At 42.4% G+C, this 18,144-nt stretch overlaps 2 protein-coding genes across 3 annotated transcripts in view; one reads left to right on the forward strand and one right to left on the reverse strand.

Moving 5' to 3' along the window:
• The window catches only part of C3H11orf54 (chromosome 3 C11orf54 homolog), a 24,989-nt gene extending 21,843 nt beyond the window's left edge, over positions 1–3,146 (reverse strand). Inside the window, exon 1 of the mRNA XM_075589959.1 lies at positions 2,989–3,146. The gene's annotated coding sequence lies outside the window, so the exon portion shown is untranslated. The remainder of the gene's footprint in view (positions 1–2,988) is intronic.
• Positions 3,136–15,781, forward strand: TAF1D (TATA-box binding protein associated factor, RNA polymerase I subunit D). 2 transcript variants are annotated; one of them, XM_075589956.1, is made up of 6 exons: positions 3,136–3,258; positions 4,642–5,039; positions 7,883–8,279; positions 10,902–11,077; positions 11,779–11,836; positions 13,579–15,781. In XM_075589956.1, exons 2-6 carry the CDS (start codon positions 4,798–4,800, stop codon positions 13,672–13,674), a joined length of 969 nt encoding a protein of 322 aa, XP_075446071.1. In that variant the 5' UTR covers positions 3,136–3,258; positions 4,642–4,797; the 3' UTR covers positions 13,675–15,781. The 2 variants fall into 2 exon arrangements, with proteins under 2 accessions (XP_075446071.1, XP_075446073.1); XM_075589958.1 differs by having other exon boundaries at positions 7,886–8,279.
• The last annotated feature ends 2,363 nt before the right edge of the window (positions 15,782–18,144 follow it).

Here is an 18,144-nt window from a genome sequence, read left to right on the forward strand (position 1 = left end):
GCCAGCACTATAAGCGCAGCCTAAGGGACATAAAGAGTGATCCTGATGAATTTAGGCTCTTTTTATTCCCCCAGACAGGTATGTGTCACAATAGATGGTATCCAAGACGTAGTCACAGTAGTTGCAAATAACATTTTAAAATGTACTTTTCTGGCAGTGATGGACGACCATCTGCTTAAAGAGTCAACCTGTTGCACCTTCAGCTCATTTTACATTGTGTACAGATACTTGTAATATTATCGGATGGACATGTGCTAGCTGTTAAACTCGTAGGTTTGTATCGAACTTTCCCAGCTGTAATAACCATGAAAATATGGGAGGGAAATTAGCATCAGGTTTATTGAAAGCAATTGGGTGTATGTATCATTTGATACATCTGGCCCCAGAATTGTAACATTTTTGCCTTCATACATTGATCCCAATGCCTTCTTTTCAAAACCTGATGTTATTTTACATGGCCTAAAATTTGTAACAATTTGAGGTTTTAGTTTGTCAGTAAAAGGGAATATGCATCCTTTGGGGGTTATATAGATCTTGGAAGCTTTTATGAGATTAAATAAACAGTGTCGCTTTATGTCACAGTGAGGGGTCTTTATATTACTGATCCTCAGCAGTGGGAACAGTTGTCTAGTGATTTATTTTTTTGATCTGCATATTAAACCATCCACCTCCACCACTTCTTGGCCAAGCAGGCAGCCTACATTTCTTCCTTATAGCTGTAACAATAGGGCACTATAATTGGGGATATATCAGGGAGAAGAAAAAGTTGCGTTAAACTGTAAAGCCGAGGGGTAGGATTCGAGCGCAAGGGAGGAAGCAAGCCATTTCTGGACTTGACTTCTAGCTCTCTCCCATTCCTAAGGAAATAGTCCATCACATTGAGCTGAAGGAAGGATAGTGCAGTGCTAGGCAATAACTGAAAGAGGAACAAACAGCACTCGCTGCTCCACACTGGCAATAGGACAAGGGAAGGAGCACTGAAAGCCGCTCTTCCACTCATGTCAGAGCATGTGTAGTTGCCAAAAACAAATTGCAAACCGTCTACGCAGCATAGGGAAGATATGTAGGCGACACAGTTGATGGCTCTACAGATTTGTTCCACAAAATGAAGGTCTTTTGACATCTTCAGGTCTTTGTACATACATTATGAAGCAGACACAGATTAACAATTCCTTCCTGTAGTGCATTTATACATTTATGAAACCTCTTAAAATTTGATCTGTAAGGATAACAAAGTAGATAAGTGAGATATGTGTACGATAAATGTAGTTGTACTGATCTTGAACAAAAAAACTTTAGTGCAACATTTGCCTGTTATATCTCACAAGGGAGGAAAAAATCCTCCTTGACACCAGTAAATGGTTTCGCTCCCTGCATCTATGCTCTGATCAATGACACAATACAGATCTGGCCACAATGTCTTCGGCATAAACCGGACAAACTTGGTCCCAACCCCTGCATTTGGTCAGGTGCTACTACATCTTGCATGTCTGAAGAGCATACTGTAGTAATCTCTACCACATATCTTCCCCGTTATCCATTTCAAGATCAAATCCACATGGTCTTCTCCAATTACTCTTAGTATTTATTTGAATGCACAATCTGGAGTTACTAGGGCAAGTAACTAGTATAATATGGTCACCAGGCCCTCAGAGGAATAATGATTAGCGCGAACAATTTCAGAATTGAGAAAATATAAGATTCACCAAAACGGATGACTTACTTTGGGTTAGAAGTGTTTCAGGTCGTGCATAGGAAAGCTATTTAGATGTTGGAGGCCGATAGTCCTAGGTTGTTATTGGAAGATACATTTGGTATCCAAGTAGCACTCTTTTTGACACAAATATATAGGGTGAAGGGTTTGGATTCTGAGTTTACAAGTTTATAGTGGTAAACAGGTTTGTGACCACTTCACCCTGGTTTTAACATCACCCACCTTAAATGGCAGGTCTTGTTATGCACCTGTGAATGACCAGTCTATTAAGAAAATGATCCCTTCATTAGAGGTTAAGAGAGCGTTTGCAGGTAGTATTGGGATGTGTAAAAAGGGTATATACCATACAAGCTTAAAAATACTTTGGCCAAAGAATTTGACTAAATGACCCTTACTAATGAGAAAACAGATACGTATTTAACTATATTGGATGCAGCATTGGGGAGTTTTGCCTTTTGTTGTATACATGAGGTCACAATCCCAGTAGCACACCTTCTGGCACAAATTATATATATATTGTTTATATATAGTTTATAGTATAGCTTTTGCTTGCTTCATCATTGTAACATCGCCGGAAGAAGAGATCAGTGTATCTCGAAAGCTCGCACAAATAAAAGCATTTCGTTAGCCACAGAACGGTATCATCTATTTATTTTTTGATTATTGAAGCTCGGCTAACACGGTACTGATACCTCTACATGTGTATATATATATATATATGTATATATATATATATATATATATATATATATGTTTGGGTTCTGATCTTGCAGGGGTTGTGTGTTAATAGGAAGACTCCTGCACCAATCTCATTGACGGTCACAGGGATCACGATTTTTGTTTTGGTGTTACTGCTTTTTAATCTGCTATATTTATTTCATAAGCGTCCTTAGCCGATTTCAGGAATGGTGACATTTCATGGATGAGGTGTTCACTACCTGTGATCCTTTAACAAAGAAATACAATCTTGGTCAAATGTCACAAACATGATACACAGCTGACATATCTTATTCAAGATCTTTAGGGCCTGCTTTTATTATTATTATTATTCACGTTTGCCATTCTGGAATTTGTCATCAATTTCTTCCCATTAACAAAGTCATGGATAGATCAATATGCTATTTATTTTACTACACTTGTTATTTTATGTATAATGCAGCACATACATACGAATTGGTGGCACATAATGAATAGACATTCAACATACGAAATTGCGTCACACAGGTATCATTTCAGTGCCATAACGTGCTGCTCTAAGTATATCTGCAGCTCACCTGCAGCAAACGTTCTGTTTCCCGCGCTCCGGGCTCAGGGTTTTCCCGCCACTTCAATCCCCCGCCTGAGCTGCCGATCCGGCCCTTAAAGTGAAACTAGAACGGGCACAGTGTAGTGACGTCATGACGATCTTACGACATCTTGGACGCGCGTAAACCTATTAACGGCCATCTTGGTAGAGGAGTGAAGCCGGCGCTAAACCTGCGTGTAGTGCAGCCGCTGAAGACAGGATGACAGTCCCGCTCGGGCGCTCCCGCACTGGGCACAAGGTAAAGATCGCTGAGTAGTGGCAGCCTCGTGCTGTACACTGATACCGCATGTTTTGTACTGTATGGTAGCAGATCTGTATGTGTAACTAAGCATGTGCATATAGTATGTTATGTGACATGCTATTGCGCTTTTAAAGCAGCGATCGCTCTCAGTTTAACTCATATGTTAGTAGCTTGTGACCCCGATCATGTCCTGCTCTTAAAAAAAACAAAGTTTGTCTTAAATCATTACTTTCTTATTTACTCATTAGCTTCAGAAGTCACCATGGTAAACTGCAGACTGCTCTGACATACCCTCCAGCATTTCCCAGAGAAAATACCCACTTACACACACATTCTCAAAAAAAAAATGTGTATGTGTGTGTGTATACATACATACACACACATGCACTGTATATCTAATACAGGCAGTGCTCGGTTATCCAACGGAATCCGTTCTGGAAGTAGTGTTGATAGTGAAACCGTTGTAAAGTGAGTCCCATGTTAATCGGTGGCGGTGAGCGTTGGATAACGCATTCAGGCGTCAGATAAGGCCCATAGGGTTGCATTGTAAAGAGTTGGATATACCATTCGTTGTAAAGTGAAACGTTGGATAGCGAGGACTACCTGTATTGTCTTGTTACTACTCTTCTTGAAGACTTTGACTGTTGCTGGTGATATGCTGTGTCTTTGCCTTATGCTGCGGCCTCGCTAGCGCTGAGCGGGCAGCACTTGGCGCTGTTACTTACATATATAGATATATGTAAGTCCCTGTTCGCGCCGTGCGCGGGCACACGCTCAGCGCTTAGATAAACAAAAAAAATCTTACTTTCTAGCGCGCTCAACTACCCGCAATGCCCCCCACCCCCCGCGCGTGTAAATGCAAGGACACCCGGTGCTCATGCTTGGAGCGCCCTCAGCGCCAGCGGGGACTTGGCCTTAGGCTGAGTCCATGGTGACTTCAGCCATGCGGAGGCGCTCTGAGGCTGAGGGAAAGCGGGTGCTTTCCCTGGCCTTAGTTCGCGTGCCGTCCAGGGGCGTGTCGGGGGGCGGGCCAGTGACGTCACAGAGCTGGTTCGCCCTCATTGGGCGAACCGCTCACGTGACCGGCCCTGCGCTCCCGTGAGCGCTCAAACGAAAAAATTAATGTCGGCTACGCTTCCGCACGCTTGCGGAAGCGTGCGCGAGCCCCTGCTAAAGCCGGTCTCATTGCGGCTGCAGGGGCTCACTGCCGAGCGTGAGCGCGGCTCAGGTCAGCGTCTAAGCACTGACCATGCCCGCGGCCTTACTGTTGTGCTCTTCTATATTTGTCTGCAGTGTAAGGTGTTAATTTATTGGCATTACCTTTTTACTATAAATGTGTTTTTTAATACCTTGTCTTTTGTCAATTTTTTTTTCATACAGAGCACAGGAGGAATAAAATAATATGTATGAAAACTCACAAATTCTGCGTACAATTTTCAAAAGCTGTGCAGTACATGTTTGTTGTACGTCTGCGGTTTTCTTGTACATGTGCCCCCCCTTCCCCTCCTCTGAAGCCAATCGCCTTTAAATGTGAATATGTGTGAAAGTAATAAGAATATTACACGTATTGACCAAAGGCACCTACACGTGGATGATCTTCATCCAGTGTTTGAACTGATAGACACATCTGGGGGGGTGAGTCCTGAGATTGTCCACAGCCAGGACCTTTTTAGTGTTTCTGAGTGTCTCTCTTGCACAGACAGTAATTCTGAAAGGGAGGTCACAGTCATCCCACCTGTGACCCCCACCGCCAGTCGAGATGACCAAGCGCTTGACAGGTAAGGGCATATGTAACATAACATACTGTCATATGCATGTTGGTTTAACGGTTAAATGGTTCAGGCTGAAATTTGTCAACTTGGGTCCAAACTTTTGCTACTTGCTGCAGGCCTTGCCAATTGCGTGTACCAGGTTAATGTTTTAGTGGCCAACAGGCATGCCACACTTAAGAAATGGAAACAAAAAACAGCGCAAAACGCAAATAGTGAAGTAAATTAAAATATTATTGCATAAAAAGTAGGGATAAATATTCTGCGTACATCAAAGAGCTAGAACAGGCCTGCCCAACTCGTAAAGTGAGAAGGGCCAAACTGCTCCAAGGAAAAAAAAATTGGGCCGCACGGGTTAAATCATCATCATCATCTCTCCTCCAGCACCTCTCATCATCATCATCATCCTCATATCTCCCCCAGAACCCCTCACTATCAATCTTTACGATACTCCCCATCTATCTCTCATACCCCCATCTCTCCCCCTCACCCACACAATACCCCCCTCCACATCAAACACACAATACCCCCCTCCACATCAAACACACAATACCCCCTCCACATCAAACATACAATACCCCCCTCCACATCCCCCCAGCCCATTCCATGTCAGCACCCCCCCCCCCCACAAGTCAGCATCCCCGCCATGTCTCTCTTCCCTCAATATGATACTCTCTCCCCTTCCCCTTAATGACTCTCTCCCCCTCTCCTCAATATGACACTCTCCCCCTCCCCTCAATATGACTCTCCCCTCAACATGACACTCTCCCCCTCCCCTCAATATGACTCTCCCCCTCCCCTCAACATGACACTCTCCCCCTCCCCTCAACATGACACTCTCCCCCTCCCCTCAATATGACACTCTCTCCCCCCCCTGCAACTCACATCACACCCTCCCCCTGCAACTCACATCACTCTCACCCTCCCCCTGCAACTCAAATCAGTATCTCCACCCCCTGCAACTCACATCAGTATCTCTCCCCCCCTGCAACTCACATCAGTATCTCCCACCCCCCTCTGCAACTCACATCAGTATCCCCCCCTGCAACTCACATCAGTATCTCCACCCCCTGCACCTCACATCACTTCCCCCCCCCTGCCCCTCACATGTCAGCAGCCCACCCCCCCACCAGCCTGTTTTTCACAACCAACCCCCCCCCCCCCCCCACCAGCCTGTTTTTCACACCCACCCCCCCCCCCCCCCACCAGCCCGTTTTTCACACCCACCTCCCACCAGCCCGTTTTTCTCACACACACACACACACAGCACATCCTCTCTCCCCGGTTCTAAGCCCCGCCCCCGGCATGCTCTGACCTCCCCGGCATCCTGCTATTGAAGAAAAAAAACACACGGCTGCCGCATCCTCCTCATGTTGCTGCTGCCCCCGCACACCGCAAAACCCGGGGGAGGGGAGGGAGGGAGGAGGGATGAATCGCCGCCATTTTTTTAAACTTTTTTTTATTATTATTTAATTAACTGGTGCCTGGCCAGAGTCATCGCGGGCCGCACAGAGAGGCCAGACGGGCCGCATGTTGTGCAGGCCTGAGCTAGAACATAAGCATTGAGTGTGCACAGCACACAAGTTACCAATCGACAGGTAGGGGTTCAGGAATCAGGATCTGGTCTCTCTGGCGGGCATCTCAGGTTGTAGCTGTAGGATTCCTCCTTTATAAGAGTAACCGGGAATAGTAATGCCGCCTCTGCAGAAACCCTCACTTTGGTCGGATGGTATCAGGAGTGTCCAAAGTTCTTGGCACGGCAGCGGTCCCCAGATTGAACAGTGAGGGGGACGCCAACCATACAGAGTGTGCTCAGAAACCGGCACAGCAACAGCCGGGAGCGGTCACTCACACAACAGTGGCTCTGGTTAGAGATGCCGTCGCTCCGTCGTAGTGTGCCGTAAGATGACGTCACAATCGCGATTTGAATCCACCAAGGCACAGGGATGAAAATAGTCTCAAATGCCAAAATACAATGAGATTTAGCAGCAAAAACCTACTACACATAGGTATAAATTAGATCTAATTTACTATTCCCGGTTACTCTTATAAAGGAGGAATCCTAATTTACTTCACTATTTGCGTTTTGCGCTGTTTTTTGTTTCCATTTCTCCAGTGTTTAGGGGGGTGCCGAGCCAACCCCTTATATACAGCTGCAGACGCCATTATTAACCACTCATCACGGTTATGTACAATTTTTATTTGTCGCACTGTGACAAGAGGTGGCTTTAAAGTGCAGCTTCTGAAACCACAGTTTGGCAAGCCCTGCGTACAAAAATGTGACCTATGAAGAACTCATGTTGGTCCAGTAAAAGTTATCACAACCTACAGTGACCCTTAAAGTGCGAAAGCGCTGATCCGACACAATCGCACAGAGTCCTTTTGAAATCAATGAGGCTTTCTGGGCGAACATGTCCAATAGGGGCCTGATTCTACATGTCTTTAGGAACTTTATGGCTATGAGAACTTTGAAATACATTGATGTACGTTTAAAAGAGTGCTATAGATCTAGGGTGCGCAAACTTTTTCTTTGCGCCCCACTCCCTGCTCGCACCCCCCTTTTACCTTCTCTCCTACATCGGAGGCGTCATTTGACCCTGCGGTGTCATTTGATGTGTTGTTATGGCGACATCTCGCCAGAAGCCGCCTGAGAGCAGGTAAAATGGAGTTAAAGGCCTTGACGCTCTCCCGGCATTTAATTTAAATGTTATGGGAAAGTGTGCAGGACGCTTGTAAGCGCCGCACGCCCCAGAAAATCTCACCCCCTTGTGTGCGCACCACTGTTTTATAGATCTTGGTATTTATTATGCATCATATACAGGACTTTAAAAGTATAGCTTTGTTCTGTTCAGCAGTGACGCCTCCAGCTCTGGTGGCAGCTTGTTCCAAACTCAGTACACATGTTCACCTACGCGAACCACAAGAAAGCGAGGCCCAGAAAGGCCTCATCACCCAACATCTCCATTAGCTTCTTCATCTGAAGATTCATCAGACTATGAGCCAAGGCCCAAGAAGCTCAGCCTGAAAGAGATTTTTGATCAACACTTTAACAAGAAGACGAAGAAGAAGAAGAAGAAGAAGAAAAAATGGAAAAAGAAGAAAAAACGTTTGGCAACTGAAAAGAACTCCAGGAAACCACTACCAAGTGTTTCCTTGGAGGAGAAGAGGAGACGACGAATACATCGAGGAATTCAGTTCCCCTTTACAGCCAACAAATATTTGCCTTTAACGACATATTTTGCATATGAGGTAAGTGTGTGTGTGTGTGTGTGTGTGTGTGTGTGTGTGTGTGTGTGTGTGTGTGTGTGTGTGTGTGTGTGTGTGTATATATATATATATTTGTTTGTTTGTTTGTTTATATATTTATTTGTGCGGCTAAGTGCGTTATTTTCCCTCCTGTTTTTGTTTTATATTGTTTAATTGGGCTGTGGCAAGATGCCAACTTGGAATCTAAAGTGCTGTCACCACATAAATAATATTATGAGAAATAGTTTTTATTCGTGCACAGCTAATGATTAGGTAGCAGAAAAGAAATTCCTATGAAAAGATCCTACATTATAAACGCTGAAAAGAAGAAAAAACTTGACAATGATATGCGATTGTCTCAAATACACAACAACATTAAACGTATCAAAGCATAAAAGACTCGATCAAGACAAAGCGCACAGAAGTACTTGATCATAAAATAGCATGTGCACTGATGTTGAAAACAAATAGAGACCAGCAGTAATAAGGATTGGCATGTAGTTGAAGGACATTAGGACATTATCCAAACTGAGGTTCACATTAAATGAAGAGGCAACAAACGCATCCTAGGTAAACACATAGGGAAAAAATTAATATTGCAAAAATCAAAAATGTCAACATTTTCTGTCCCTGTATCAGGACTTTCATCAGTGTACGCAGTGCTTGACACAATTACAATACAAGGTAACTGGAAAATGGCAACATTAAAGCAAAAAGAGACCCTGTCCCAAGAGCTTACAATCTATTCTAGGTGAATAAGGTTGAACAAAAATCTAAGCAAAAAGAAAATGTACATGAGCGTTTCGACATTAATATTTAGGTTAACGAAACCAAACTCGGGAGGAAATCATAAAGACCAGGAAAATTACATATCAAAAAGTCTTTTTGTGAAATGTCAATTGTCCTATCTTCTGAGATTCATAAACTTCAACTTTCAAGTTGACGGATAAAGAAACATTTATCCGCGTTGCTCACAGGTGTATGGTACAGTATTCAAATCAAACTTGACGTGTGTTCTCCAAGATGGTAACTTGTGACTCCTCCTTCCGTCTCTGATGGATCTCTTCTTGTGTGCTTTTTCCGTAACTCGTGTTAGTTCTTATACAGCATTCCCTGTTTTGAGCGCTATCTTTATATAAGACCGTAACATGTTTTTGTCTATCTGGTTGCTATTATTTCTATGACAGATAATGTGAACACTTTTTCTTCAAATTATTCTGAAGCCAATGAATTAACAAGCAGTTCTGCTCAGCAAGCATCTTTACATGACTATGAAAGGAAAGTCAGAAAAGTAAATAACACATGAAAAGGCTGATAAGAGGCTTCATGAACTAAATTGTGTACACATGCAGAATAGAAATGGACACCTTCAACACTGACACGTTTAAAACCATTTGGAGCAATATTCACTGATACTTTAAAGCAACATTTAATGGTTGGACCCATCTACCAGCAAAAGGAATATGCAGCATCTATATCCCCCTCCAAACATGGATAACTGTTCTACATTCATCCTCCCAAACCTGGCCCTACTACCGCCTTCCACATTACTGTTGGAAGTACTATCATTCACACCTAGAGGTCACACTCTACTCTCTCACATTCAAAACGTTTCTAAAACTTGTCGCTTTTTCCTCCGCAATATTACAAAGATACGCCCGTTCCTCTGTTCGACTGCTAAAACTCTGACTCAGGCCCTCATTCTCTCCCGTCTCGATTACTGCAACCTCCTGCTGTCCGGCCTTCCTGCCTCTCCCCTGTCTCCCCTACAATCTATCTTAAATGCTGCTGCCAGAATCACTCTACTTTTTCATAAATCTGTCTCAGCGTCTGCCATGCTCAAATCCCTCTCCTGGCTTCCTATCAAATCCCGCATCTCACACTCCCATTCTCCTCACTTTTTTTTTTAAAGCTTTACACTCTTCTGCCCCTCCTTACATCTCAGCCCTAATTTCTCGCTATGCTCCATCCCGACTCTTGCGTTCTGCTCAAGGATGTCTTCTCTCTACCCCATTTGAATCTAAAGCGCTCTCCTGCCTTAAACCTTTCTCGCTGATTGCCCCACACCTCTGGAATGCCTTTCCCCTCAATACCCGACTAGCACCCTCTCTATCCACCTTGAAGACCCACCTTAAGACACACTTGCTTAAAGAAGCATATGAATAGCACTGTGGATTATACTAGACACGATACATAAAGCTTGGTCCCCTGCAGACGCACTTAGCTGAATTCCTCCCAACTGTGTCTGTACGTTCTTCCTACCTACCAATTAGATTGTAAGCTCCTTGGAGCAGGGACTCCTCTTTCGAAATGTTACTTAAATGTCTGAAGAACTTATTCCCTTGATTTGTTATTTATATGATTATCACGTGTATTACTACTGTGAAGCGCTATGTACACTAATGGCGCTATATAAATACATACATACATTTTGTGTAACATCATGTTGCTGATGATACATTCTAGTTTTGTTTTATTGTGTGCCTCTGATATATTTTAAAAAAAACACAGTTGTGTTCAATGGCCAACGCATGAATCTAATTCTTATTGGAGCAGGATTCGTGCCCACACTATACAATATAGAATATTGTGATGTTCGTAAATAAAACCATCCTTGTTTTCTAGCAATCTGTTTTTGGCGGATTTCTGAAACACCTGAAGAAGCTCAAATGTGAGAACCACCTGGAAACATCTCTGAGAAATATGGATGCAGGTACAGATTTGGACAATGAGAACTTGGAGACGCGACGATACAAATACATGGACGATGAAGGACCAATTTCGCCCATCTCTGAGCCTGAGTAAGATAAAGCTGTCTTTGGTTACTTACTGTGACGTTATTATTTTTTTCGGAAGAGTTGATCTTAACATGGGACCAGGTTTTATCAGCCTGCTCATTTACCAGAAATGATGACAGATATAGTAAACGTGTTGAGTGGCTGACTGCATTTTATAAACTTTAATAAACTTTTAGGATTTCTCTGCTGGCAAGACCTGTACTCCATTTTTTTTTTTTTTTCCCCTCTTTAGTGGCCCATCTGATGAACTTCAGTTTGATAAAGGACACCATTCTTAGACACAATCATTGCCATAAAATTACAGCTGTTAGAATTAATGTAGCTCCAATTGCCCCAGAAAATCTGTTTTTTGGTCCTCCAGATCAGATGTGCCCAAACTTAAGTCGTACGCCCCCTGCCCTCTTATCTGCTCTCCGTCATCTCATCTCTGTGGCTAGGAGAAGCCGGAGAGAAACTAAGGCAGCTTCAGAGTCCCTGTGCTCTCCCCCAGTAATCAATTTTAAATGTGGGGAAGAACACGGGGACCCCTGTTCCAGATAATGAAATTAATTTATTGTGTCTTCTGTAACTATCTGATTACCACAGCAATGCTAGAGTAGTAAGCTTGTACCAGATATTGTATTGCTGTTGTTGCTAAGAAAAAGGTGAAATGATTGAAAACCTGCATACTTTATTTATATATATTTTTTATAATCTTGTTACAGCGAAACGATTACTAATTGTGATCAAGACGAACCACAGGATTATGATGCCAAAATTGTGGTGAGTCGCCACACTAGAAGCTTGAAAAGCGGACACCTTTTTTTTAGACTAGTTCCAAATGTGTTAATTTTACATTTTGTCTTGGCTTTCATAATTACTAATATAACGGTCTTTATCATTATAAGCTAATGACTACATCAGCCATTGAGTCGTTGGCCCCATTTGTTTAGGAATATCTTGTTCACATCATCACAGAGATGAGCAATTCTCAAAATAAAGTAGAACTCAAAAGTGGGATACTTTTGTGAATTGGTCATTATGATTTTGTAAACGGACCTGATGGAAAGGGAGATCTGAAATATTTTGGTGCCTTTCGGGTAGGATAAATGAGTCTTAGAATATGGCTCGGTGAGTAAAGACACTGACTGGCACTGAGTTTGACCATGTGACCTTGGGCAAGTCGTTTTATCTCCCTGTGCCTCAGGCACCAACAAATATAGATTGTAAGCTCTACGGGTCAGGGACCTGTGCCTGCAAAATGTCCCTGTAAAGCGCTACGTAAAACTAGCGGCGCTATACAAGAACATGCTATTATTTATTGAGGTATACGGAGAAAGATGCACGATATCTTGTTTTCAAATAGCTCCTCGAAAGGCACAGGAAAACAAAATATTTATTGAAAGACATTTGGTATGAGCAGTATAGCTAATATGTAATCCTTTCCTGGGCTTCTAGTCATAGAACATTACACAAGGATACTTAGTTCCATTGTGCACAAACTGGCTCCTGTTCCATCAGACACGCTCACTGTCTTGGAGCGTTTGAACTGGGGACATTTTTGAGAGGTTTCAAAGAATTAAACATTAGAAGAATGAGGAGATGCATAGCATACCAACATCTCAGCTTTTGAGACACCAGTTCTTTGCGGAAATTAACTAACTTTAAACCCATACATTTTTTTAAAAAAAGGGGGGGGGGAACGACGTAAATTTTAACTACTAGATTCTAAAAATAAGCAAAAATTGTTAAGATACAAAAGGAACGGACACTAGACATCTTAAACATTTTGCAGCTATCAATGTGCAATTCAGAGTTGTACAGTTTTCTATACACCCACACAGTCATTGGTCCAAAATTATAATTACATGATTTTAATGTGTACTTGCCTTTGTTTTTTTTTTTTTTTTTTTTTTTTTAAATTGGCTCTTTCCCATTTTGTTACAATCGTGATTTATGTAGGGCTACATTGTGTGCTTGGGAGACTAGACATTTGAGAGGCAGCACAGCAAAAGCACTTTAAGTTGTGATTAGTGATGGGCGAAAGTGTGAAAATCTGTTTCGTGGAATTTCCCAAGCTTTCCATTCAAAATCCTTTGCGCGGTGTAAAATCTGTTGGCGGATTGTATCAATGTCCATCCGTGTAGATTAATAATCGCCATTGGATACAATCCCCTAGTGAACTTTACCAATCCAATCAATTCCACAATCTGCTGGTGGATTTTAAGACTCCAATCCACGGATACGGATTGTTGAATCAGAGGATTGTAGAAGCCACAGGTTTGGGTTCTCCGTGATAATAAAAAATAATTCAAAAAAGACGAATTGCCTTATTTTTTTTATTTTTTTTTGGAGATTGATTTGCGGATATCTGTGGACCAAAGGAACCGGTCGATCCGCGATGAATCCAAAAATGTACCTGTATCATACAAGCAAATAAAATTGTGCTTGGAGAACAGGAAGTGATGTAACTGTACAATCTTGCTCTGTTAATAAAATGCTTGTCGTCATTTTCTTGTTTTTAGGAAAACAGCTCTTTCATTTTGAACTGTCAGGTGCCAAGCAAGGAAAACTGGTGTAAAAAGAAAAGGAAAATACCAAGGGCAGCAGCAAAAGACTGAACAGACCATGAAGAAGGATAACCCTGACAGCTGAGAGAGACAACATGATCTCTATGCTATAAAGCACAGTCAATGTGGACTGTTCAGAACTAATTTTCTGGTTTATCTTGCCACTTTTTTATGAGTGGGTGAGGTCTGTGCCGTATTGTTGATTTATAAGTGCCTGTATTATTCTTAGGAGTCATGTACCTTCCATGAACATCTGTAGCCAAGGGTACAGTCTGGGGAGTACCAATTATCCCAAGCACCAGAGGGCACTGACAGCCTCCAAAGAAGAGATTTTTTATTTCTTTTTGGGAACGCATTAATAAGAATTGTCAAAAGTTGTGTTGGGACGAAGTAAACAATAAACGTTTGCATAGTACTTGCCTCACCCCGACAACTTTGGGATAGATATATTACATAATGCATTCCAATAATTTCCTGCCCCCTACATACGAATTAGTTTGGTGAGGTCACATGACTGAATATGTATAAGACCAACACCAGATAAAATTGTGTGGGTTATTAGGACGTTAAATGGAAAGAATAGTTTACGCATTTTATTGCAGAAGGGTGAGAAATTGGATGCAGAAGATTACTATCCTTGACACGCACAGGGTTAGAGATGTGGGGAATCTGAAAACCCAATCAAAGCAGGCTTGGGTGCAAGTTGAATACATGTAAATGCACGCCATGAGTTTGTGTGTTTGTTTTTATTTGCTATATATTGTATGGTCCAAGATTTGCATCACTACCCAGCATTGCATTGTGTCTGCATTGTAAAAGTATTGGCACACTGGTGCTAATTTCACAGTTGGGTGCCTCTCAACATTGCATAAATCAATTATAGTACAGAAAGTCATACTGTACTGCAAGAGTATATTTGAGATATATTAATGCGAGGGTCCCTGGGGCTAAAAGGACACCTAGAGTCCTCGAAAATATATTCTGAAAAAATTGTACTGTTTCCAGCACACATAGAGCAAAAATATTAAATATTTTCCATGTTAGATCTTATTAAAAATACATTTGTCCATAATAAAAGGTACAATCTCTCTAAATAATGACTACACACAATCAATATCTAGGTATGTAAATTCTATCCAGGAAGGTAAATAATACTTATCTACTGGCATATTATGTGTGGAGGGATTGGTAAGAGAGCATGTGCAAAGGGTTTATGTCAACAAAGCCACGGCTACTACAGTACATCCCTAATATTCCCTTGAGGGGGAAAGATGAACACTGGCTAGTGGTATTTAAATGCCAAAAAGGGGAGTTAATGGTAACTAAGGGGGACAATGTTTCAGGGACCCATTCCCACACAAGATGAATGTGGTACTTCGATCTCGCTACCAACTGCTTGCTAAAATACAGAAAAAACAAGGGTAATGTTTTATGGTTATAGGTATTGGCCTCCTCAAAGCTCTCTGCCGAGAGCTGCGTATGTTCAGATCAGTTAGAGTCAAATAAATCTTTTGCATATGCTCTCATAGCTATTCCCCCTAAAGAAGTAGCGTTACAGCTACGAAACGGGTAGCATAATTGTTTTTACTCTTTATTTGCTAATTTTAGCTTTAGTGGTAATTCTATTGTTACGTCACTCTGGTGAACTGCTGATTAGCAGCTTTATGAGTTGTGACGTCGCTGACTGAGGCACTGCATTGACAGTGTTAGCCTGAGGCTTTTATGACGCATCAAAACAATATCATTTTGATCTGTGGACTTTAGAACATTTGTGACCCTACGAACTCGTGGACTTACCGCCATTCATTAAGTCACATTGTGCGACTGCTGAACCAAAGAGGGATAAATTGTTCTATGTTCTGGAACTGTTTCTACACCTGCCGTGGGGAGGTTCCTTTGATGAGGCGTATGCTCCGGGATAGATTGATAGTGCTGCTTGTGAGAGAGGCCACCATCCGTGAGGGGATAAGACACCGTCCAGAGACCACCTTTGACTGTTCATCTGAGGGCCCTGTTCCTGTCCGGTGTCCCGATCTGATGTTTGGTAACTTATGTGATGATCACATGAAATGCCTATGATCTACTGATTTTTATGTATACAGAATAATTACCCTTTTTCTGAATTTTATTTGATTTGATATACTTCACTATGTGCGTATTGCGCTGTTTCTTTTGTTTTTGACTCTTTAGTGTTTGGGGGTGTTGAGCCACCCATTGGTACAGCTGCAGACACTCAGATCTACACGGTTTTGTATGTTTTTTATTTATTGTTTATTCACAGTTGTGAATTTCAGGGTATTTGCATTTGCATCTTAAATACTTTGTCACTAGTCACACTTTATAACACTTTGAGGTTTATTGTAGTTGCGCCCTTATTCTTTTCACTGTTTCTGCATACTCTGTCAGTGTATAGTGCTGTCAGGTTATACTACACACTACACACTACACACTGACAGCATAACCTGACGGTACTACACACTGACACGGTCAGGTTATACTCGGTCAGTGCATACAGCTATTAATTTGAATGTGTTTCTTATTGTGGCCTTTTAACAATGAGACAGGTACATTTTGTCTCCAACTCCCAGTCAGGTTGGTCACCCCTGCTGTAGATGTTGTCAAACGTCCATATTGCAGAGAACTTCAATGTGCATAATCATTTGGAGATACACCATACTAACACACTTCATCAATACATTCATATGTATGTATAATGTATACAGTATTTAAAAAGGGCCTTTAGTGATGATAGAAAATACACACTGCGGGACTGAATATTGAAAGCCTTTGGGAATTGCCACTAAAGTCTGCAGAGACCACAGTTTGAGAACTGATCTAATAGGAAATAATAGTTTTGTTGCTGGATGATTACATACAGATTACTGAGAAGAAACAAATAAAAAAATTGTCTAAATGGAAACTGATAACTATCATCATCATCAGCCTTACCACAAGCCAGTTAATAAGGGAATGTTCCCATTATTCATTGTGCATCATGGAGAGTGTCACAGTACTGGGGGTTTGACCAGACTACATGGGATCACAAAAGACCAAGCAGAACGTAAGAGTTAAATAAACCAAGGTTTATTTTGGCCAGAGCCAAGAGCGAGCAGCATAATATAGAGACAGAGCAACAACTCGCCAAGAATGAGGAACTCCCCACTCGCTAGGTGCAGGGCGCTGCCAAAGCTAGCTTACCCTGGACGCTGCCTGGATCTGTTCTTTCCTGGATATCTCACCGACAAGAGATGACCCCTGCCCTGGTTACTGAATACCTCCTGCAGGTGAGAGAACAAGGCTACGCTTTTGTGGTGTGTACTTTCAGCAGGTGGGCTTGTCCTTCCCCACCTCACCATTGTCCACAAGCACTGCACCTGACAACGCACAAAGACGGCCTCAGTCTGAAACATTGTGCGCCTGATACTAGTCATTCACCCTAGCCCAGTCACACGAGATACAGGTACCGTAGAGAAATACAATAAACATCCTGATAACATAGTTACAGAATACACAGTGTAACACAGATACATAAGTTTGTTTAACTATTACCAGGACTGGCAGCCATTTTACAGTCCTAAGATGGCTAGTCGACCCTTTGGGTTACCATCTTGTCTGGCAGGGGCAGCAATCAGGCTTGACCTTTATATGTACTGCTGTCACACTACATCTCAAGACGGATGGATGGCAGTGGCAGTCCCGGTGGGCTGGCCTCCTGAGTCGATGGGAGTTCTTGGCTGTCGCAGTAGGTTGTGGTCATTCTGCTGAGATAGGCCATCAGCATTGCCGTGGCCACTGCTGTTCTTGTGCTGCATGGGGAATTCATTGACCGGAAGGCCCAAACTCTCCCACAAAAGTTTGCCATTTTCTCCTGACAATTAAAAAGAAAATACCAATGACGCAAAGGAAAGTTTTAAAAAGGACAATTGGTGGCTGGACCACACAGTGAAGCATTTCAAGTGTGGATCCATGATTCCAGGACAATGGATCTAGCAGAACTCCAGACACCACATAAGGAACATGTGGGACAGAGAAAAAGCCAACATAGCATAATACAGTTTAATACAAAATGAAAACATGAGCACATAGCATACAGTATGCATAATGCACTCACATTTAGGTGGTAAAAAAAGGGCATCGGGAGTACAACCAAGTCAAATCGGGCAACTGGAACCTCATCCTCTTCGTCAGCACCGGCTGAGTGTCTTCTTGCGGGTATACGTGTCTATCGTTCTTAGCTTCCGGGTTATGTTATAGTGGACAGTGCCTAAGCTCAGACCGGATAGAGCAATCTGCATATCCTCACTGATCACTCAGCTGGTGCTGTTGGCTCATGCAGTTAACACACTGCGTTTCGCTGTGGCTTTCTCAGAGATTTGAAAGTTACTGCATAACACTGACCCTATGTACCATTGTTGCCCCTTTCCCTATGCTTAAAAGTAAAACCCACGGGCAACTACGTGTGTTGCTGTACCTGTATGCTCACAGGAGGCCAAAGCCTCCGCTTCTGGGAGCCTGGGGTGA

Source organism: Ascaphus truei, chromosome 3 (assembly GCF_040206685.1).
Source record: "Ascaphus truei isolate aAscTru1 chromosome 3, aAscTru1.hap1, whole genome shotgun sequence".
Taxonomy (NCBI): domain Eukaryota; kingdom Metazoa; phylum Chordata; class Amphibia; order Anura; family Ascaphidae; genus Ascaphus; species Ascaphus truei.

Bases quoted from the DNA above. Each gene is read 5' to 3' on its own strand.
- TAF1D (XM_075589956.1), top strand. From the start codon at position 4,798: ATGTGTGAAAGTAATAAGAATATTACACGTATTGACCAAAGGCACCTA. The intron at 5,040-7,882 runs GTAAGGGCATAT...TGTTCTGTTCAG, and splicing joins GATGACCAAGCGCTTGACAG to CAGTGACGCCTCCAGCTCTG. The intron at 11,078-11,778 runs GTAAGATAAAGC...ATCTTGTTACAG, and splicing joins TCGCCCATCTCTGAGCCTGA to CGAAACGATTACTAATTGTG.